At 42.3% G+C, this 23,205-nt stretch overlaps 2 protein-coding genes across 2 annotated transcripts in view; one reads left to right on the top strand and one right to left on the bottom strand.

Moving 5' to 3' along the window:
* The first annotated feature begins 2,456 nt into the window (after positions 1-2,456).
* LOC139413018 (parapinopsin-like) overlaps positions 2,457-23,205 on the top strand; it is a 22,019-nt gene continuing 1,270 nt past the window's right edge. The window contains exons 1-3 of the mRNA XM_071159989.1: positions 2,457-3,455; positions 18,854-19,179; positions 20,537-20,770. Of these exons, the coding sequence (XP_071016090.1) occupies positions 3,086-3,455; positions 18,854-19,179; positions 20,537-20,770 (930 nt within the window). The 5' untranslated portion in view covers positions 2,457-3,085. The remainder of the gene's footprint in view (positions 3,456-18,853; positions 19,180-20,536; positions 20,771-23,205) is intronic.
* Positions 22,444-23,205, bottom strand: part of LOC139413017 (beta-galactoside alpha-2,6-sialyltransferase 2-like) — a 23,151-nt gene continuing 22,389 nt past the window's right edge. Inside the window, exon 6 of the mRNA XM_071159987.1 lies at positions 22,444-22,918. Within this exon, the coding sequence (XP_071016088.1) occupies positions 22,671-22,918 (248 nt within the window). The 3' untranslated portion in view covers positions 22,444-22,670. The remainder of the gene's footprint in view (positions 22,919-23,205) is intronic.

Here is a 23,205-nt window from a genome sequence, read left to right as displayed (position 1 = left end):
AGAGCCTGGGCGCAAACCCAGAGTCTCTGGTGGCACAGCTGGCTCTGCAGTACAGTGCCCTAAACCACTGCGCCACCCGGGAGGCCGAGGGTTAGATTTTCACGTGAAACATTTTTTACATGTGAAAGTACAAATTACATTTTCACATGTGAAAATGCAATTTGATATGTGAGAGTTTTGTTTTCACATGTGAAACTGCAAATTTCAAATGTGAATCTGCAATTCACATGTGAGGTAAAAACATGTTATTCTCCTTCTAAATGTAATACAGGTGAACACATGTTTTGAACAACTGACCTCAGGTTTCTCTTGTTTTCAAGTGAAAATTTCAGTTCAACGTGAAAACTGTACATTTCACGTATGTTTTTTGTAAGGGAAGTAGTGAAATGGTATGGGGGGGTTTAAGGTAAGTGGTATGCTGTTCAGCTAAAATAGCATTAACACCTTTAATCAATATGATGACATTTGACATGATCACTTAGTGCTGACTTTCCAATATGACCACGACTGGGATTTGGGATATACTGATATTTCTCCTGCGCCACAAAGTCTTTAGCATTTTCAAAAGTCCTCTAAAGATTGTTGACCTATAATACCTCTCTGCACTTAGCGAAAGCATGCCATCTGCACCGCTATCTTAGTTTTCAGTTATTAATCTGACTATTCTCTCCTCATTGATTTAATGTACTTATTTCTATCAGGTTTGAAAGTAAGACCCAGGTGCAGACAATGTCGAAGTAACAAAAGTTTATTCAATCGAACACGGGCAGGCAAAGGTACAGGGCGGCAGGCAGGCTCAGGGTCAGGTCAGGCAGAGGTCGGTAATCCAGAGTAGTGGGGCAAAGTTACAGGACGGTAGACGGGCTCGGGGTCAGGTCAGGTCAGGCACAGGTCGGTAGTCCAGAGTAGTGGGGCAAAGGTACAGGACGGTAGACTGGCTCAGGGTCAGGTCAGGCAGAGGTCGGTAATCCAGAGTAGTGGGACAAAGGTACAGGACGGTAGACCGGCTCGGGGTCAGGGCAGGCAGAAAGGACGAAACTGGGAAACAGGAAAAATAGACAAGGCAGGAGCAAGGGGAAAACCACTGGTAGGTTTGATGAACAAAATGAACTGGCAATAGTCAAACAGAGAACACAGGTATAAATACACAGGGGATAATGGGGAAGATGGGCGACACCTAGAGGTGGGTGGAGACAAGCACAAAGACAACAGATCAGGGTGTGACAATTTCAGCAATTCGAGGGTTTACTCTTAGTTGTCTAATGTTGGTGAGGAATATTATTCTGTTTCAATGTTACTCCTGAATCACTTTGATAAATATAATCGTTTTTCTTGAGTGTATGTTTAACAAAGCTGAGATCTACTTTGAAGTTCAAAGTGTAGGAATACAGGTGAAATTAGTTGACACAGGCATGGTGGCATAGCAGGAAGATCGGAATGCCATGAACCAAGAGGTCATGAGTTCAAATCTCAGGAAAGAAACATGTTGAATAACAATTACGGTTTAAAAAAACATGCACAACATAATCACGTGGGTCAAATGTGTAAGTTGAAATCATGTTCTGAGAACATCCTAACAACAAGGCACCACGTAAAATATTATCACATATGAAGTGTTCTCATTTCACATTTGAAAGGTTATGTGAAAATTAATTGTACATGTGGAATGAATTTTACATTTGCAAAACTTCATGTGATTTCCCACATGTGAAATCATGTGGTTTTTACATAAGGGTTTTTGACTCATCAATACTTATTGTGGACTTTAAACATATTTAATTCTTTCCCTATAGTATTTATAATGTTCTGTGATTGTGCTATATCTGCTGAAAGACTTAGAACCGTCATGGAAGTGTCATAGGCTCTGTGCCGCATTGCTCATCATTCTACAAAGATTATAGGGAAGCAGGGAACAGTAAACGTCATATTATGTGGAATAGAGAGGGAACATCAGTGTGAGAATCCATGTCCTTCATGTTCAATCCCCCGATGATCACCTATGAAAGGGCAGTCTTTAAAAAAAAAAACTTTTCTTGGGAATTTCCCGTTTTTCAGCCCCCAAATGAAAACAAACACATGAAACATGAAACACCTTTCTATGCAATTGTGTAGAACAAACTCTTACTTTTGGGTTTGTGTCATTTGTAAATAACTGATTTAATAAATTCAATAGGAATGGAATTAGTTTAGTGTTATTAATCATAATGAACACTGGTAGTTGAAGTTCCTGCTTACCCACCATGAAATAGGCTACCGGGGGCTTGTCCCCTTTGGACTTGTTTGCGTGATAGATCTCAGAAATGACTCACCTGTCAAGGAATGGGTGAGTTACACCAACACACAAGGGGAAGTCAACAATGCTTTTCTCTCTACTTGGTAGGCGGTAGATTTTTTATTGCGTCATTATGTTACGCTCTAGTCGCCTTCGCGACAGATAAACGCAACCCATTGGCACTACTAAAGGAAGGCCAACCAAAATACGCGCGCTCAGTCTATGCGTTCTAATCTGAACGTGGTGGAGCTATGAGAAGAGAAGTGCCATTGGATTGTATTCGTCTGTGCCATAGCTTTTGGAGAGAGACAAGCCAACTAAAGTAACCTTATAATAATAATCTTATTATAATGCTTCGACTAGTTTTATTTTACGCAAGTATAGTGTATTTTACGCAAGTGTTATATGGTGATGACCTGATTCCTGTTTGGATTCATCTGGATTGATCGGATATTAGTGGCTATTATTATTGATTTATCATTATTATTGATTTATCATTACTATTTCTATTTCCATTAAACATTATTTTTAACTCCAATTCGCAACACCATAATTGTCTACTACGGTTTCCAAGCGGAATGAGCCTGTTTTGCACCTCTTGAGGATACAAGGAGTCTGGATTCATGTTCAGAAAATGAAGTTTAAGTTTTTTACCGTGGGCGCTATACTACCACCTCTAGCCTACAACTCTGTCGGCAGTTGATATTGCCAATTGAAAACGTGATGCTGTTGCCTATTGTTGTTCACTGACGGTTGAAGTATTGTACTTGTATCTCCATGTGAAACATTCTCGAATGTGGATCACTGCAAACGATGTATACCGAGGTGGCTAATTTAAATTTCAGCTCTAATGGAAGCATCGAGGATCCACTGAGCTCTCTGGATCAAGAATGGAACGAGCCCCCGGCGAAAAGACTGTCTCGGACCGGACACCATGTGATGTCCGTCTTCCTTGGATCTATTATGGTTTTTGGTTTCATCAATAACCTGGTGGTATTGATCCTGTTTATTAAGTTCAAAACTCTGCGGACTCCTGTGAACATGCTTTTGCTGAACATCAGCGTGAGTGACATGCTGGTGTGCCTCTGTGGCACCACGCTCAGCTTTGCATCCAGTCTACAGGCACGCTGGCTGTACGGGAAGCACGGGTGCATGTGGTACGGCTTCGCCAACTCTTGTTTCGGTGAGCTAAGTAAGCTGTTACGTAACAAAATAGTCACCAAAGTAACTATATGTTTTTCACAATTACACAATCAAAGCCTCGATGCCTCATCAATGTGTTTAAGGAAATCATGGTGCCAAAGAGTTGATTCACCTTATCAACCTGCTAATAATCAGAATCAGCTGCGTAAGGACGTTTACTCTCCAGGAACAGGGTTGGAGAGTCCTGAACTAGGGATTGTCTGTAGGTAATTTGAATCAGATAATGTTGCCGATGAAAGGTACAGTGTGGGGTACAGAGATTAAATTATTGGAGCGAAGTGATGGACTTCCACTTTCGGATCTCCTGCGTGCCACAAGACCGTGTTGTCCCACAATTGTTCCTGATGTCACACATACAACAAAATTGTCTTATGGATAGTGTTTTGTCAGCAGTTACATCAGTTGAATTGTGACTCCAGTCCTCTGACGTGTGAAGTTATTGCTTCTGTACTCTCACTGCCTTGTCAAACCGAGAAAGAGAGGGATTGAGACTTGATTTGCCCCTACAAAAAAAAGTCCATTATTTAGAATCCAAATCAAATCAATGTATAGGTTGTGCACACATATTTTGCAGACGTTAAGGTTTAGCGAAATGTGTATGTTTCTAGCTCTAACAGTGCAGTAATACCTAACAATACAATACCTACATAATCCCCCAAAAATCTAACGAGCAATGTCCATGTCAGGAACATAAATATATATGTATATAATGGTGTGTATGGACAGTAATATGAGTAGGAAAGCAGTGTACAGCAGTAGTTATATGACGAGCCTGGACTAGAATACAGTATAAATAAATATGATGTGGGACTCACTCACTGTAAATCAAATGGAGATGAAAGAGCAGCGGGAGGAGTGGGGATGAACACACTTTCAAAAGGCGCACACGTGAGGGGAATTGAGAAGTGAGTGCATGCCAGGATTTGAATATCATTATCATTTAATTATCATTGAATATTAAAAAAGGAGAATGCATAACCATGTCCTGTTTCTTAAAATGCCAATTTGTTACGTCTTCTAGCTACCCTGAGATTATATTATTCCACCAGTGTTCTACAGCCTGCTATGTTGCTCTTTACCACAAAAAAATGTAGAACAAATTGTCTCAGCAATAAGTCTGCCAAAGCCTCTTTGCAGCTGGAGTCAAGAGTACGGCACTGAGACGACATGTGTGCCCATGCACACTAGGCTATTTCCGGAGACAGATTGTAGCTTTTGTGCCTTGATATCAGGAACTGGTGGCGAAAAGTTTGATTAAACGATTCAGAGACTAAAACGAATAAATCACCATTTAAGGAGAGTTACTCGATATACAATCCCAAAATCAGCGGCTCTTCTTGCAGGCTGTATATCCTTATGTCGGAGCATTGCGAAGTGTAGGTCTGTATTTTTGACCTGGTTACTTGTGCATTGAACAAACAGCAACTTTTCGGTATGTTTTGTTATTTCTGTACAACATAAAATCAACTATGAAGTTGGCTTTTTTACAACGGGGGGGATCAATAGAAAATAATGTTTGTTTTACACAATTTGTCGGTGTGGTCAAGGTGAATTCCTTCAATATCGACTCGGAGTATCTCTGCCTTCTAGAATTTCTCTCAGCCCAGCCCATTTGTCTTTGGTTTGAGGGGCAAAACTAGGGCAATTCTCAGTGTTTGCGACATCACATGACCCGAGTGTTTTGAAAACGGGCTGAGGTGTGTTTATGGTTGATAAGAAGGTCAGTCTGTTCATGGGATAGCAGAGCACTGAGCCCAGAACCTGTTAGGCCATAGCCCTGCCTGGCTGTTGGCTTCCTAGCTACCCTCTGCAGTTGTTAGGTAGAATAAAAGATAAGGAGAGTCTTTTGGGCCTTTGTGTGTTTACCAATCAGGTCATGTTTTTTTTCTTCAGTAATATCAACTGTTGGAGTAATTGTGTCTGATTATTTAACAAGCAGCTAACGAGCTCACAATTTCAAACAATGGGTTAACTGTTTATGACAACCGTTTATTATAGAACTACAAACTAGAAATGAACAGTTTATAAAATATTTATAAACCATTATAAATAACCCCAGGTGGGAAGGGTAGGCAACAACACATCTGCCACCCTGACTCTCAACATGGGGGCCCCTCGGGTGTTCATGCTTAGTCCCCTCCTGTTCTCTGTTCACCCAAGACTGTGTGGCCACGCACAACTCCAACACCATTATTACGTTTGCAGTCAACACGATAGTGGTAGGCCTGATCACCCTGACGACAATGAGCCAGCCTATAGGGAGGAGGTCAGAGACCTGGCAGTGTGGTGCCAAGACTACAACCTCTCCCTCAACGTCAGCAAGACAAGGGAGCTGACTGTGGACTACAGAACTACAGAAACGGAGGGGAGAGTACATCCCCATTCACATCAACGGGGCTGTAGTGGAGTGCTTCAAGTTCCTGGGTGTCCACATTACAAAGGACCTATCATGGTCCAAACACACCAACACAATCGTGAAGACGGTACGACAATGCCTCTGAAAAGATTTAGCATGGGTCTTCAGATCCTCAAAAAGTTCTACAGCTGCACCATTGAGAGCATCTTGACTGGCTGAATCACCGCTTGGTATGGCAACTGCTTGCCATCCGACCGTAAGGCGTTACAGAGGGTACATCATTGGGGCAGAGCTCCCTGCCATCCAGGTTCTCTATACCAGGTGGTGTCAATGACTCCAGCCACCCATGTCATAGACTGGTTTCTCTGCTACCGCAAGGCAAGCGGTACTGGAGCGAAAAAATGCTCAAAAGGCTCCTGAACAGCTTCTACCCCCAAGCCATAAGATAGTTAATCATATGGCTACCCAGACTATCTGCATTGACCCCCTTTTTCTTGCACTGGCTCTATACACACATACTACACTGACATTCCAACACACGCATACACATACACACACACTACATATGCTCACACACACAAAACACACATGCATATTGATGCCTTGCACACACACTCACACATAGGCACACATTCACACTCTTTACATATGCTGCTGCTACTCTGTTTGTTATCTATCCTGATTGCCTAGTCCCTTTTACCCCAACCTACATGTACATACTGTATTACCTCAGTCACCTCAACTACCTCGTACCCCTGCACATTGACTCAGTACTCCTTGTATATAGCCTCGTTATTGTTATTTTATTGTGTTACTAATTCTTATTTTTTTTGGTGCAAATGTCATACGTTTTAACCCTGCATTGTTAGGAAAGGGCTCATAAGTAAGCATTTCACGGTAAAGTCTACACGTAGAAAAAAAGGGTTCCAAAAAGGTTAATTGGCTGTCCCCATAAGAGAACTCTTTCTGGTTCCAGGTAGAACCCTTGTGGGTTCATGTAGAACCCTTTACACAGAGGGTTCTACAAAGGGTTCTACATGGATCACAAAAAGGGTTCTACCTGGGACCAAAAAGGGTTCTTCAAAGGGCTCTCATATGGGGACACAAAGAACCAGTTTAGGTTCTAGATAGAACCTTTTTCCTAAGAGTGTACAGCTGTTGCACGTGACAGATCAAATGTGATTTTGATTTGAATATGAGTATTTGAGAGGGGTTACACTACTGCAATTTGGATTATACCAATGCTTCCTTCTATTGGAGCATAGTAGTGTTGATGTCAAAGTGTTATGTTAATTTATTAGGGTGCAGTACATGGTGTTCCAGAATCCAGAAACTCCAAACCACATTCATTTTACACCCTGGCCTTTTAGTGGACAAAATGTACCCAATAGAGGTGTGGGTAGGTTTTCCAGAACAGCAGCCCATTCCACAATGACACAGTGAAGATGACAGACAGTTTTCTCACCTACAAGTCCCTATACTCCTCCCCTGGTTAAAAATTGCCATCCAGCCTCCTCTCCGCTGGTTGTCACTATTGGTCCACCAAGGTGACCTCAACCTTTGAGATGGAATCTGCAGGATGGCGTGTGAACTGTGAATGGCCACTGAAATACCAAGACATTTCTCCCTCTGTGAGTCACACCGCACCGAGCACAAAGTCAGCCCCACCCACTCTCTCCATCCATTCCCTGTTTCTCAGTAGTGCTCAGGTCTTAGCTTAACTCCACCGCAGGTGGTGGGTGGTGGGATACCATAGAAATAAACTTACTAGAACCGGCATCCCCATTGAAGTCAATGTGTGTGCCATGATGGGTGGACCAGCGACCACAAAGTAAAGCAGGAAGAGTAACTATATTTCTATGTGCCATACTGTGCGCAGTGGAAACCCTCTGCAGAAGACGTGTACACAAATTGCACTGCAGTGGTCAGTAATATGCTGTTAGTTATGAGATCAATATAGATGTAGGAAATTCACTCTGAGCAAAGTGGACGCACCTTGCATAATCATATAATATAATGTTCAATCATTTAGACTTTATGCCCCTACTACTGTTGAATAATTAACAGATGACCTGGGCCTCTGAAGCATCTTGGGTAGTTAAATTAAGAGAGGTTACCATGCAAAGTCACTTGGCAGATGGCAACGTAATAGGCTACAGCTGTTGAGTGGGGTCCTCATTCCCGAACCTAGCCTCCCGGCCATCCGCTAACCAATCAGTCCCGAAAGTGGAGGTCTGAAGCAAAAACAGCTCCCGAACGTCTACTCTTCTCCAAAAAATAGACTACAACCACAAACTTTTAGGTCTACTCTCCAAAAGACAGCCTCCAAACAGAAGGGATCCACACACCTCTGCACAACCATAAACATTTATCTTTATCTGGAATGGATCTTTTGTCCTGTGTTCAAGCGTGGCAGAGCCCAAATCTCTGTTTTCGACTGTAATCTGGAGGGGCGCTGATAGACATGATTAAAAAGAGCTTTTAGGTTAGAACATGCTGTCCTGTGCTGTGAGGAGGACTTTCTGGAGTGTAGGAAGAACACTCACAGAAATGAACTAACATGGGATGGAGATGGTGGGAGATTGGAAGATGAGATTACACAAGTAGTCATGGTTCAAAGCATGGTGTAATGGCTGCTTTAGATTTAAACCCAAAGTGACTGTATGTACATAGAATGACATACAAATGTAGAAGGCAGTATGTACTCTGTGAAAAATAACTATTTAGATCAACCCCCAAAAATGTTACAAGTAAATTAGTTAGGTTTCCTCAATTGAAAAAAAGTATATTTGTTGAAACCAAATATATGATTCAATGCCAACTGTTATATTTGATTATTAAAAAAACCTAGATTTCAAGTTGCAACCTATTTCTTTCAAAACTCACCTTGGTTAAACCTAATAAATAACATAAATACTAAATAATATACAACACAATTTTACCAAGTCGATTTTTCACTTTGGAATCAACTATCGGATTGACTTCAATTGGGTTCCAAACAATTAAATCTATTTCCCGGTAGTCAAGATACTGTATTAAGTTGGTTCCATAACTCAAAACACTTTCTTTAAATAAGACTTATTTTAAGCAAATTGTGACCATTTCTTTAGTATCACAGTACATACACAGATATCAGTTAAGGTTTAGTGCTGGCAGTAAACATATAATCATGAAAAACAAAATACAGAACACATTACCTGGAATGTAATTCACTCGCACGGGTGGCCAAAAATAACCAAATGAAAGACACACCCCACAATAGGCCACACCCCCAATTATTATGTTAGGCTAACCGCCTCTACATTGCACCCACCGCTATGCAATGCAAATGTGCATGAAGTGTTGAAAGCAATTTAGAAGCTTTCCTTCAATAAAAAAAAATAACATACATCTGTCAAATGTGGCTAGAGCTGGCCGCCCGGCCAAACTGAGCAATCGGGGAAGAAGGGCCTTGGTCAGGTAGGTGACCAAGAACCAGATGGTCACTCTAACAGAGCTCTAGAGTTCCTCTGTGGAGATGGGAGAACCTGAAGGACAACCATCTCTGCAGCACTCCACCAATCAGGCCTTTATGGTTGAGTGACCAGACTTTTTACAAAAGGCACCTAAAGACTCTCAGACCATGAGAAACAAGATTCTCTGAGCTGATGAAACCAAGATTGAACTCTTTGGCCTGATTTCTGAGCGTCACGTCTGGAAGAAACCTGGCACCATCCCTACGGTGAAGCATGTTGGTGGCAGCATCATGCTGTGGGGATGATTTTCAGTGCAGGGACTGGGAGACGAGTCAGGATCGAGGCAAAGATAAATGGAGCAAAGTACAGAGAGATCCTTGATGAAAACCTGCTCCAGAGCACTCATGACCTCAGACTGGGGCGAAGGTTCACCTTCCAACAGGACAACGACCCTAAGCACACAACTCTGAATGTCCTTGAGTGGCCCGGACTTGAACCCGATCAAACATCTTTGGAGAGACCTGAAAATAGCTGTGCAGCAACGCTCCCCATCCAACCTGACAGAGCTTGAGAGGCTCTGCAGAGAGGAATGGGAGAAACTCCCCAAATACAGGTGTGCCAAGCTTGTAGCATCATACCCAATAAGACTTGAGGCTGTAATCACTGCCAAAGGTTGGGCTAGTAACCGAAAGGTTGCTAGGTCGAATCCCGAGCTGACAATGGTAAAAATCTGTCATTCTGCCCCTGAACAAGGCAGTTAACCCACTGTTCCAAGGGTGTCATTGTAAATAAGATTTTGTTCTTAACTGACTTGCCTAGTTAAATAAATAAAATGTAAAAAAAATTTCAGTTTTTAGAATAAATTTGCCATTATGGGGTATTGTGTGTAGATTGATGAGGGGAAAACAACTATTTAATACATTTTAGAAGAAGACGTAACAAAATGTGGAAAAAGTCAAGGGGTCTGAATACTTTCCGAAGGCACTTTGTGACTCCATACATCTAATTGAATTATATATTAAGAATGTATGTAATGCCCACTGATATATGTATCACATACATTCTGTGTAAATTACTGGATGCATACTATAGCTTGGTAAGTTATCGGTATTGGTTCACTGTTTATTGTGGATCTATTTATAGAAAATAGTCATATTGAGATAGTTACATTCTGATACACGTGAGAAAATATAATTACTCTGTAAGGGCGACCCATAGGTTGATGAGATACCAAATACAAAAATGAAAGGGCAAATTAATCGATGAAAACCTTGGGAAATTCATCATGTATCATTTGGCACGGAGGTTTCTCAAGAGGGGAAATGTTGCTTTATATACAATCATGGACTCCTATGAGATTTCCAGATGGAATTGAATATTGAATATTGGCATATGAGAAACCTGGGCATGATAAACGGACCATGGTCTGAGTCTGACTGTCTCTCTAGTCTCTTGGTGGAGGGAAGAGGGTTAAATGACATGGATGAACTCGGCCGCTTCCTCATCTGCACTGACAGGTCGGCTCCCCTAGGGGTCAACCAGAGGGAAGAGCCAATCACTGGCCTTGCTGCTGTAGCGTCTTTTCCGCCCTCTGGTCCTCGAAGGAGGGAGTGTGATTGTGTGCCTTGCACTGATTGAGTCAAAGAAATGTAACTGGGGAGCGGAGCGGAGTAGATTGAATATCCAATCTGTAATGACAGGCATGCAGCATGTGCACACTGTTGCGAGCTACAGAGCTTAGCCAGGCTGTTTCTGAATTTCACACCGCTTTCTCACCGCTCGATAAATTAGTGAACGTATGTTGAAAGATGACCCGTCGGGGCTCAGAGGTCCTTATTAAAGCATCAGCCCCAGCATCTTCCTACAGCAACATTTTCATTTGCAGCAGCATTTATATAATAATAATAATATATTGTATTTGTGCCTTTCAAGATACCTAGGGACACTTACAGAGTAAAACATAAAATAACCAAAATAAACATGACAAGACTTAGAGCCAAATGCATTACAACACAGGCGCATGGTACTCCAAAAATAGCAAGATAATTAATACATGGGGGAAAACAGCAACAACAGCAATAACAAAGTCAAGCTCATGAAGGCAGTTGAAATCGAGAGGCTACTTGAATGACCTCTGTAATACGATAGGTAGAGAAAAAAAATCAAAAGAGCTAGACGGTTTAAAACGCTATAGGCTGAATGCTAGTCTGAAATGGTTGTTTTTGAAGATTTGGATGGAGTCGGAATCGGGGAGTTCAGAGGTGAGAGAGTTCTAGAGAGTGAAGGCACGATCCCCCACAGAGTGTAGTCTGGTGAGGGGAGCGACCAGTAAGCCTGAGTCAGAGGATGGAAGGCTGCGGGTGGGGGTGTAGATGTGTAGCATGTCAGAGAGACAGGAGGGAGCCAAGCCAAGCAAGGATTTGTAAGGTGCACATTTTGAGCTTCAGAAAGTTTGAGCTTATCCACGATTTTATGTATTTTAAACAGCTGATGCGTGATGGTCGGAGGGTCAGAGGTAGGTTTGGATTGAACATAGATTTGTGTGTCATCAGTGGAATTGGAGACCATGTTGGGGGATGATATGGCCAAGGGGTATATGTACAGTTTGGCTTAATACAGTTAAACTCAGTTTTCACAATTCCTGATTCCTTAATCCTAGTAAAAATTCCCTGTCTTAGGTCAGTTAGGATCACCACTTTATTTTAAGAATGTGAAATGTCAGAATAATAGTAGAGAGAAGGATTTATTTCAGCTTTTATTTCTTTCATCACATTCCAAGTGGGTCAGAAGTTTACATATACTCAATTAGTATTTGGTAGCATTGCCTTTAAATTGTTAAACTTGGGTCAAACATTTTGAGTAGCCTTCCACAAGCTTCCCACAATAAGTTGGGTGAATTTTGGCCCATTCCTCCTGACAGAGCTGGTGTAACTGAGTCAGGTTAATAGGCCTCCTTGCTCGCACACACTTTTTCAGTTCTGCCCACAAATTTTATATTCGATTGAGGTCAGGGCTTTGTGATGGCCACTCCAATACCTTGACTTTGTTGTCCTTAAGCCATTTTGCCATTTGGAAGTGTGCTTGGGGTCATTGTGTCATGTCTGCCCCCCGGTGCTTGAGGGCGCCAGGCTGCCCTGCATCACGCACTCCTATCATCCATTACGCACACCTGCCTTCCCTCGTCACGCGCATCAGCGATATTGGACTCACCTGAACTCACTCATCACCTGTTATTACCGCCACAATATATTTGTCAGTTCCCCAGCTCTGTTCCCCACTTCTGCGTTGAGTGTTTTTGTCTGTGTTACTCGTTAGTCGTTAGTTGATGCTGTTCCTGTCTCGCTGCCCTGCATCGCGTACTCCTATCATCCATTACGCACACCTGCCTTCCCTCGTCACGTGCATATTGGACTCACCTGGACTCACCTGGACTCACTCATCACCTGTTATTACCTCCCCTGTATTTGTCAGTTCCCCAGCTCTGTTCCCGCTGCTGCGTTGAGTGTTTCTGTCTGTGTTACTCGTTTGCTGACGCTGTTCCTGTCTCATTCCATGTCCATTCTACATTACATTTTTGACTCCCCGTACCTGCTTCGCCTCTCTAGCGTCATTCCATGTGACACATTGTCCATTTGGAAGACCCATTTGCGACCAAGCTTTCACTTCCTGACTGATGTCTTGAGATGTTGCTTCAAAACATCCACATAATGTTCCTTCCTCATCATGCCATCTATTTTGTGAAGTGCACCAGACCCTCCTGCAGCAAAGCACCCCCACAATGCTGCCACCTCCGTGCTTCACAGTTGGGATGGTGTTCTTCGGCTTGCAAGCCTCCCCCTTTTTCCTCCAAACATAACGATGGTCATTATGGCCTACCAGTTCTATTTATGTTTCATCAGACCAGAGGACATTTCTCCAAAAAGTACAATCTTTGTCCCCTGTGCATTTGAAAACCGTAGTCTGGCTTTTTTATGGCGGTTTTGGAGCAGTTCCTTGCTCAGCGGCCTTTCAGGTTATGTCGATATAGGACTTGTTTTACTGTGGATATAGATATCTTTGTGCCCTTTTCCTCCAGCATCTTCACAAGGTCCTTTGCTGTTGTTCTGGGATTGATTTGAACTTTTCGCACCAAAGTACATTAATCTCTAGGAGACAGAACGCGTCTCCTTCCTGAGCGGTATGACGACTTCGTGGTACCATGTTGTTTATACTTGCATACTATTGTTTGTACAGATGAACGTGGTACCTTCAGGCGTTTGGAAATTGCTCCCAAGGATGAACCAGACTCTTGGAGGTCTACAATTGTTTTCTGAGGTCTTGGCTGATTTCTTTTGATTTTCCCATGATGACAAGCAAAGAGGCACTGAGTTTGAAGGTAGGCCTTGAAATACATACACAGGTACACATCCAATTAACTCAAATTATGTCAATTAGCCTATCAGAAGCTTCTAAAGCCATGACATCATTTTCTGGAATATTCCAAGTTGTTTAAAGGCACAGTCAACTTAGTGTATGTACATTTCTAACCCACTGGAATTGTGATCAGTGAATATAAGTGAAATAATCGGTCTGTAAACAATTGTTGGAAAAATGACTTGCATCATGCACAAAGTAGATGTCCTAACCAACTTGCCAAAACTATAGTTTGTTAACAAGAAATTTGTGGAGTGGTTGAAAAACAAGTTTTAATGACTCCAACATAAGTGTATGTAAACTTCCGACTTCAACTGTAGTTAATGAATACTGGCTTCCCAGTTACCTCTCCAAAATCAACTGATAGATCCTAGATTAACTGTGTGGTTAAATCTTCCACAATATACAAGCAAAACGTATATTTCTATTCAATGATTTCAACTTTAGGACCTATACATTGACATAACATTACCATTATAATGTCCAATTGTCCAAAACAATTAGCAATTTCTCAAAATATATGACCATAATCCACACCATAGAATCATATTTAAATATTTTTTCTATCGCCTAGAATTATATTTAAATATTTTTTTCTGTTACCTAGAATTATAATTAACTATTTTTTTCTATTACCTAGAATTATAATTAAATATTTTTTTCTATTACCTAGAATTATAATTAAATATTTTTTTTCTGTTACCTAGAATTATGATTGGCTATTTTTTTCTATTAACATACAATAAATTACATTAATTTTAATTGTTGGGCCTGGGGGTTGTGTGTGAAGAGCCTGAAGACAGAGAGAGTTAATTAAGATGGGTGGGCATGCTACTGCTTGTAGAGATTAGTCAGTTTGGGCTGAATACTCTCCTCTTGGCTGGACAGGGTAACCGTGACAGGGGGTTTTGTTAATCATCTGTGTGTCTTCATTATACAGGGGGCTGGAGGATCATAGGGGGTTCCTGTTTGGGCTCTGTAAATAGTTGTCATTAGCATAGACAGGTTAGGTAACTGATGGAGAAAGCAAACGTTCACAGCGGGCAGAGCATCTGTGACATTTTCCATTGTGTGATTCACTGTAGAAAAAGCACTGCAGCATCTGAGTTGCCTTTTTACAGGTGCGTGGAAATAATTTGATTATATCATAGAAGAAAAGAAAGATCCACACACTGCTATAACCAGTATCACTTCAGTTGATTCATTGTGTGATTCGCTGGAATCGGTTCTGGGTAGGATGGAATACAGAACACAGTATACCACTAGCTGCTGTGACAGATAATGGACCGATGTAATTGATAGGCAGTGATAGGAGTATCAGTAGGGAATAAGAGGGATTTTGACACTTTAGTTGTTCAACTTTGGGATTTGATTAAGCCATCTGTACATGTTGCTAATACCCTGCAGGCATTTCCCATAATGTCTTATTCCAAATGCATAATATGAACCACTTGATCAGCTGTCAATTAAATCATATCTGATAACGCAGTAATTACAGTGGAACATATGGTGTGATGCAGTGACTCATTTACAGAAAATGCATCATTTCAACACAGCACCTCATACCCCTATACACACATACCGCAGTCACACTCACACACACACACGCACTTAACTTGCCATGATGGTGAGAAATATTATATGAAAGGAAAATGTATTTTCTCATCTATTTTCTCATTTCGTTGATATGTGATGTGAAAACAAGCCCTGTCAGGGGCCTTTACTGTAGACGCCCTGAGAGTCTCTCTCTCTCTCACTTGTGTGTGTGTCCACGTGCATGCGCACGTGCACGTTTTTGTCTGTGGGTGTGTGCATGGACCTGCATGCGTGTCTTCACTTCCCATAATAGACTTGTCAAGGAAGAGCGGTGGCTGGAGACCGGCTTTCTTTGTGGGAACGATCACCTTGACTCTAACAACTTTGATGCTATATGGTGTCTGGAATGGCTCCTTGTATTACTCCCCCTATCTATTTGTTTCCAAGATTGAGATGTCCCTGTCTGTCCTGGGTTATGCCAGGAACCTGCCCCTGGGCTAGACAGGAAGAGAAGGTCTTTCAGCAGGAACACGCTCACTGAGCTGGGATACTACAAAAGCCCTGATGATAACATCTTGTCTCACTCACTCACTTACTCACACACACACACACACACACACACACACACACACACACACACACACACACACACACACACACACACACACACACACACACACACACACAAATCAAAAACACCCTGGGTGGCCTAGCTTGTTTCTGTGGTCTAATTCTGTCAGTGAAGAGGGATTCCCAAACTACAGTGCAGATAGGCTACATACAGTGCATTCCGAAATTATTCAGACCTCTTGACTTTTTCCACATTGCACATTCTGTTATGTTACAACCTTATTTTAAAATTGGATGGGCCACTCAAGGACATTCAAAGACTTGTCCCGAAGCCACTCCTACGTTGTCTTGGCGCTCAGTCTGAGGTCCTGAGCGCTCTGGAGCAGGTTTTCATCAAGGATCTCTCTGTACTTTTCTCCGTGAATCTTTTCCTCAACCCTGACTAGTTCCCAGTCCCTGCCGCTGAAAAACATCCGCACAGCATGATGCTGCCACCACCATGCTTCAACGTAGGGATGGTGCCAGGTTTCCTCCAGACGTGACGCTTGCCATTTAGGCCAAAGCGTTCAATCTTGGTTTCATCAGACCAGAGAATCTTGTTTCTTGTGGTCTGAGAGTCTGTCAGGACTGTCATGTGCCTTTTACTGAGGAGTGGCTTCCGTCTGGCCACTCTACCATAAAGTCCTGATTGGTAGAGTGCTGCAGAGATGGTTGCCCTTCTGGAAGGTTCTCCCATCTCGACAGAGGAACTCTGTCAGAGTGACCATTGGGTGTTTGGTCTACTCCCTGACCATGGCCCTTATTTCCCAGATTGCTCAGTTTGGCCGGGTGGCCAGCTCTAGGAAGAGTCTTGGTGGTTGCAAACCGTTTCCATTTAACAATGATGGAGGCCGCTGTGTTCTTGGGGACCTTCCAGGCTGCAGAAATGTTTTGGTTCTCTTCTCCAGATCTGTGCCTTGACACAATCCTATCTCGGAGCTCAGCAGACAATTCCTTCGACCTCATGGCTTGGTTTTTGCTCTGACATGCACTGTCAACTGTAGGACCTTATATAGACAGGTATGTGCCTTTCCAAATCATGCCCAATTAATTGAATTTACCACAGGTGGACTCCATTCAAGTTGTAGAATCATCTCAACAATGATCAATGGAAACAGGATGCACCTGAGCTCAATTTCGAGTCTCATAGCAAAGGGTCTGAATACTTATGTAAATAAGGTAAGACATTTGCCAAATTGTCTAAAAACCTGTTTTTGCTTTGTCATTATGTGATATTGTGTGTAGATTGAGGGAAAAACACAATTTCATCCATTTTAGAATAAGGCTGTAACATAACAAAATGTGGGAAGGAGAAGGTGTCTGAATACTTTTCCAAATGCACTGTAGGTTTAAACTCACCCAAGGATATTATAATTACAAAGGAAGTTATAATCATGTAAGTGTTTAATAAGTATTTATATTAGTATTTATTTACTGTTTACAAGTATTTATAATTGTAGAAGACTTTGCAGGCTTGAGATATGTAACGTGGTTTGCACATATTAATATTAATAATATGCGTGTCAATCTCTCCTGGCTGAAAGTGGAGGAGAGATTGACTTCATCACAACTGTTATTTATGAGAGGTATTGACATGTTGAAAGCACCGAGCTGTCTGTCTAAACTACTGGCACGCAGCTCGGACACCCATGCATACCCCACAAGACATGCCACAAGAGGTCTCTTCACAGTCCCCAGAACAAACTATGGGAGGCACACACTACTGCATAGAGCCATGACGACATGGAACTCTATTCCACATCAGGTTTCTGACACAAGCAGTAAAATTATATTTAAAAAACAGATAAAAAAAACACCTTATGGAACAGCGGGGACTGTGAAGCAACACAAACATTGGCACAGACAGACACACACACACACACACACACACACACACACACACACACACACACACACACACACACACACACACACACACACACACACACACACACACACACACACGCACTATACATACACATGGATTTAGTACTGTAGATTTGTGGTAGTGGTAGAGTAGGGGCCTGAGGGCACAGGGTGTGTTGTGAAATCTGTGAACGTATTGTAATGTTTTAAAATTGTATAAACTGCCTTAATTTAGCTGGAACCCAGGAAGAGTAGCAGCAGCTAATGGGGATCCATAATAAATACAAATACATACAGTACAAGCATCATATGATATTCCCCTTGAAGTGATAAAATATGTTTGGGGTTTTTAAGTGGCTAAATTAAAGTATTATCCGGAAAATCTTGCTATCTAGAACCTAAAACGGTTCTTCTGCTGTCCCCATAGGATAACCCTTTTTGATTCCAGGTAGAACCCTTTTGGGTTCCGTGTAAAAACCCTTTCCAAAGAGAGTTCTACACGGAACCCAAAAGAGTTCTACCTGGAACCAAAAAGCGTTCTACCTGGAACCAAAAAGGGTTATCCTATGGGGACAGCCAAAGAACCCGTTTGGAAACCTTTTATCTAAGAGTGTAGAAATCCGGTATAGAGGACCATATGCATATGATTACTGGACTTGTCACTCCTAGCTGATAACATACTACAGTACACAACTTCTCACAGATCCCACTGGACTTAGACTACTGAAGGCAGTTTGCTTTCAAAATGTAACTGAAACCTACAGTACTGTTTTCATATTTGCAGTGGCTGCAATATTCCTCTTCAATGCTGTAATGCACACAGTGATGTGTTCATGGGGCTGCTTAAAATAGCCGTATAAAATAAGGAATTTCATATGTTCGCCCTTCAAAAGTGATAATTTACTTGGGTATTAAGGCTCAGTTTAGAAAAGCCAAACGGAACGCATGCAGTTGGTCTGTTTTAAGGGTAGCCTGCCAGTGCACCATAATCTGTCTAATCACGGTCTACCACCATCCCTCTTGTTCTCTCTCTCGGTCTGTCTCTCTCTCTCTCTCTCTCTCTCTCTCTCTCTCTCGGTCTGTCTCTCTTTCTCCCCCTCCCTCCTCTCCCTACCTCCCTCTCTTTCTCTATCCATCTCTCAGGAATTGTGTCGCTAATCTCGCTGGCCTTCCTCTCCTATGACCGCTACAGCACCTTAACCGTGTACAACAAGCAAGCCCCCGACTACCGAAAGCCTCTGCTGGCCGTGGCGGGCTCCTGGCTCTACTCCCTGTTCTGGACAGTGCCCCCCCTGCTGGGCTGGAGTAGTTACGGCCTAGAGGGGGCCGGTACCAGCTGCTCAGTCACCTGGACATCCCAGACGCCCCAGTCTCACTCCTACATCATCTGCCTGTTCATCTTCTGTCTGGGGCTGCCTGTGCTGGTCATGGTCTACTGCTACGGGAGGCTGCTCTACGCTGTCAAACAGGTGGGATGTTCCACCTGTCCACATGGGTTCAAATGTAAAATGGCTTGAAATCAAACACACCGTGCCATGTTTAGCCTTCACATATTCTGTTTATTCACTACTCTTCACGCAAACACTTCTTATTCTGAAAACTGTAATCATCTACCTGTGAAGAAGTGATCTGTAGAAGTGGTAGGTGTTTACAGTGCCTAAAACCAACATGGATGGCTACGTTTGCCAGTGCACGTGTGTGTTTTCGTCAATATAACATCAATAGAAGTGAGGCTTGAACAGAGGAGATAGGAACCAGAGGAGATCAGCATGTTGGGTCAGGGTCTGAACCTGCTGATAAACCACCGATGATCAGAAAGACTTGCAGCGTTAAAACTGTCCGTTATTGGGTAGAATGCTGAAGCCCTGCGTAGTGATTTCCCCCCCCCCCTCCCCCGTGTTTATAAGGGTAATAAGTAATAAGTTGTTTGACATACATATATATAGAGACGTAATATGCACTCAGTACTTCTCCTTCATATGGACTTCCTGTAGAAAGATGCCCTGTCTTAAGTGGCCTGTAGGCTGAGATGCTTGGAAAGGAAGTTGGTGGTTACGGATTGGTAGGATTGAGAGTAGAGAGTAGGAGAGAGTGTGCGCAAAGAGAGACACTGAACACTACTTTTACATGATTAAGACTGTGTTCATTGGACAGATGGTGTTTTTTTAGTGTTTTTTTTTAACACTTGATTCCCTTTCCTCCACTGCAATTAAGACTAATATCCTAGAAAGAAAACATCTTGTTACTAGATAATTAGGCAGTTGTTTTTTTTTTCTCAGCTGGGATGAATCTTAAGGCTACAGGTGTTTCAGAACACTCCGATCAGACAGGTCTGGCCTGGTAATGAGATTGTAAGTGTTTCGACTTGCGTGGCCCTATTGGAATACTTTTTGAAAAGCACTCTGCCTTCCTGGAAGATTAAGCAATAACTGATGTGACATGACAGGATAAGTAAAAGGTAGTGAACTGGAAACCCTACTTCACTCAACCAGTCCTGTTTTAAAGTAAATTAGGGAAGGAAGGGAAAAGTCTTCATTATTAAAACAATTGAAACAGTGATTAGCCTATCACAAGGAAGGATGTTTTTTTTTAAAGTATTGGTGATAAGTATGACACTGATTAGCCTATGTCAAGGAGGGAAAGGAGGCTTTTTTAAATATAAAATACAAATGTAAACATTGATTAGCCTAAGCAGTGAAGGAAGGAAATTACATTTCTCTTAAGTATTGTAACAAGACCTTGTATGTCCTTCTACATCCTCCTATGTGATTGGCCTCTCAGGACATGCATTTATGCACAACTTTATGTATGATCATTTCCTCCCAGGTGGGGCGGATCCGTAAGTCGGCGGCGCGGCGGAGAGAGTTCCACATCCTGTTCATGGTGATCACCACGGTGGTGTGTTACCTGCTGTGCTGGATGCCCTACGGCGTGATCGCCATGATGGCCACCTTTGGACACCCGGGCCTTATCACCCCCATCGTGACTGTGGTGCCCTCCATCATGGCTAAGAGTAGTACCGTCATCAACCCCCTCATCTATATACTCATGAACAAACAGGTGAGCAGAACCTAAACCAAAAATGTGTCCTCTACTCACCTCACCTCCTTCGTTACGTTGATGTGAAAGACGTGACCAGATGAAAGCCAGCCCAATGACGAGCTTCCAACATTGTTTCTTACACTAGTCAAGTGTTTTTAATCAAAGGGAGGAGACGAGCAGGTAATACATTTTTAAGCAATTGAGATACAGCCCTTGCCACTTGAATTGTGGGATATGTAGTTAAACAGCTAGTTAGACAATGGTCAAATCACAAGGCAAGTACAATATCTTTATTCACAACAGTTTAAGTAGAAAACAATGGAAAAGAAATACAAATTTTATACAAACTAACAAATTATGTTCAGTACAAACTGATTCTGGCTATAGAAAATGTATCTGTAAAAACAACATGATTTTTGTTTAAAGACCCTAAAAGGTGTGAATATTATAGTGTTTACCCTCAACAGTAGATTAGCAAACACTTCTCAAAAAAAATCATTCCAAAGGAAAATGACATTTGTATTGCTGTGTTTGGTGCATTCCATGCCCAATATAAAACAAACAAGTGAATGTAAGGACATTCTGTCCATTTATATCATTCCAAGCTGAGGCCTCTGCTTTGTTTTTGTAGTGGTTAACTCCGAGAAGACGTAGTGTTAACTAACAGTAAACTTCACACAGGGAACATTTGGCACGTTATCAAGTCTATATCACCGTTGCCAAAAGCCTTAGACCGCTGCGTTCCCGAGTGGCGCAGCGGTCTAAGGCACTGCATCTCAGTGCAAGAGGCGTCACTACAGTCCCATAGAGCGGCGCACACCAGGCTTGGCCAGGGTAGGCCATCATTGTAAATAAGAATCTGTTCTTAACCGACTTGCCTAGTTAAATAAAGGTTTTTATTTTTTATTTTTTATAAATGTGCCTCAAACTATTCATAGCTACATTCATTGCATTACACTTGACCAGACTTCTACAGGCAAACAAACCACATTTACAGTATATTTACAGTGTGGCTGTAGAATCATATCAAGGCCAGGAAAAGTAACAGCTGTCAGTTTGACCATCTGGTCGTTGAGGTACAGTAACTTTAAATAGCGTACGTACAGAGGACAGGAGAACACTGATAAGAAAGTTTCAGTTCCTTACTCACATACACACAGATCAGTGGTTAGGTTGACTGGTTCATGCAACAACAACAGAAAGTGAAAAGTGGTTGTTTTCCCTCATAGACCTACATACACTACTATCCCTGAATTTCTCAAATGAGGTCTGCAATATTATTTTTTTACCAAAAAGAAACACAACATGCTTTTTGAACTGCTTAAATTCAAACTTACCCTCGCAAGTAAAACCCTTTACACTGCATGTTTTCTATTTCTATTTCAATGTTTCTAAACATGACAATGCACCTCATTCGTTGAATCAGAAAAACATGCCTTTGACCGATGTTCAATATTTGAATCTATAGATCACTTTTCCACATTCATACCCAGACCTCTCTCATGTACAACATTGTGTCACAAGAACAATTACCTTAAAAAGATGACCCATCTCTCCAGTAGGAATACATCCCTGAAGGACTACTTCATTACACAATACAACAACATGATATCCACATTCCCTAAACGCCCCCCCCCCCCCCCCCTCCTCCTTTCAACAATTGACACTATCCATTGTGACAAAGGCAGTTCTCAAGCACGCTCGCTTAGCCTCTACAGCCTAAGATTGATTAGTAGTGGCAACGCTCTCCTCCTCTTCACTTTCATCCTGATTTTCCAGACAGCAGCCCAGGTCAAAGGTCAAAAGCCAGATCATGGCCCACGGACGACTGTGCTGACTCAACTTAGCCTCTTCAGTCGCTTGATTAGTATCGGCACTCTCTGTCTCTTGATGGCCATAGGTCGTCAAAGGTCAGGGGTCATGGCCCACAGTTGATCGCGCTGAACCCCGACAGCGTGACCTTGCCCTTGGTTTTGAGGTCGTGCTGGGAGGCGCTGTTCATCCTCTGGACCAGTAGCTTCTCAAAGAGCAGGGGGTGGTACGCCCCAAGGGTGCAGGCTGGGTCGTAGTGGTGCTCGTGGTAGTGGCACAGGTCTGTCTGACGCAGAGAAGGGATGTACTCATAGACATGGACCTCCTCGCACAGCGACATCATCAGGACAATGCCTTTAATCAAAACAAAAAGGGCAAAGATGAATTCATTACAGCTCATACTGCAATCTAACGCAGGTTGAAGTATCAAAACTCTGAACCAATTATATTAATTTGGGGACAGGTCGAAAAGCATTAAACATTTATGGCAATTTAGCTAGCTAGCTTGTTGTTGCTAGCTAATTTGTCCTGGGATATAAACATTGAGTTGTTATTTTACCTGAAATGCACAAGGTCCTATACTCCACCAATTAATCCACACATAAAACAGTCAACCGAATCGTTTCTAGTCGTCTCTCCTT

This window comes from Oncorhynchus clarkii, chromosome 7 (assembly GCF_045791955.1).
Source record: "Oncorhynchus clarkii lewisi isolate Uvic-CL-2024 chromosome 7, UVic_Ocla_1.0, whole genome shotgun sequence".
NCBI lineage: Eukaryota > Metazoa > Chordata > Actinopteri > Salmoniformes > Salmonidae > Oncorhynchus > Oncorhynchus clarkii.
The sequence above is the reverse complement of the archived record's forward strand: the minus strand, read 5'-3'. Positions and strand labels throughout refer to the sequence as shown.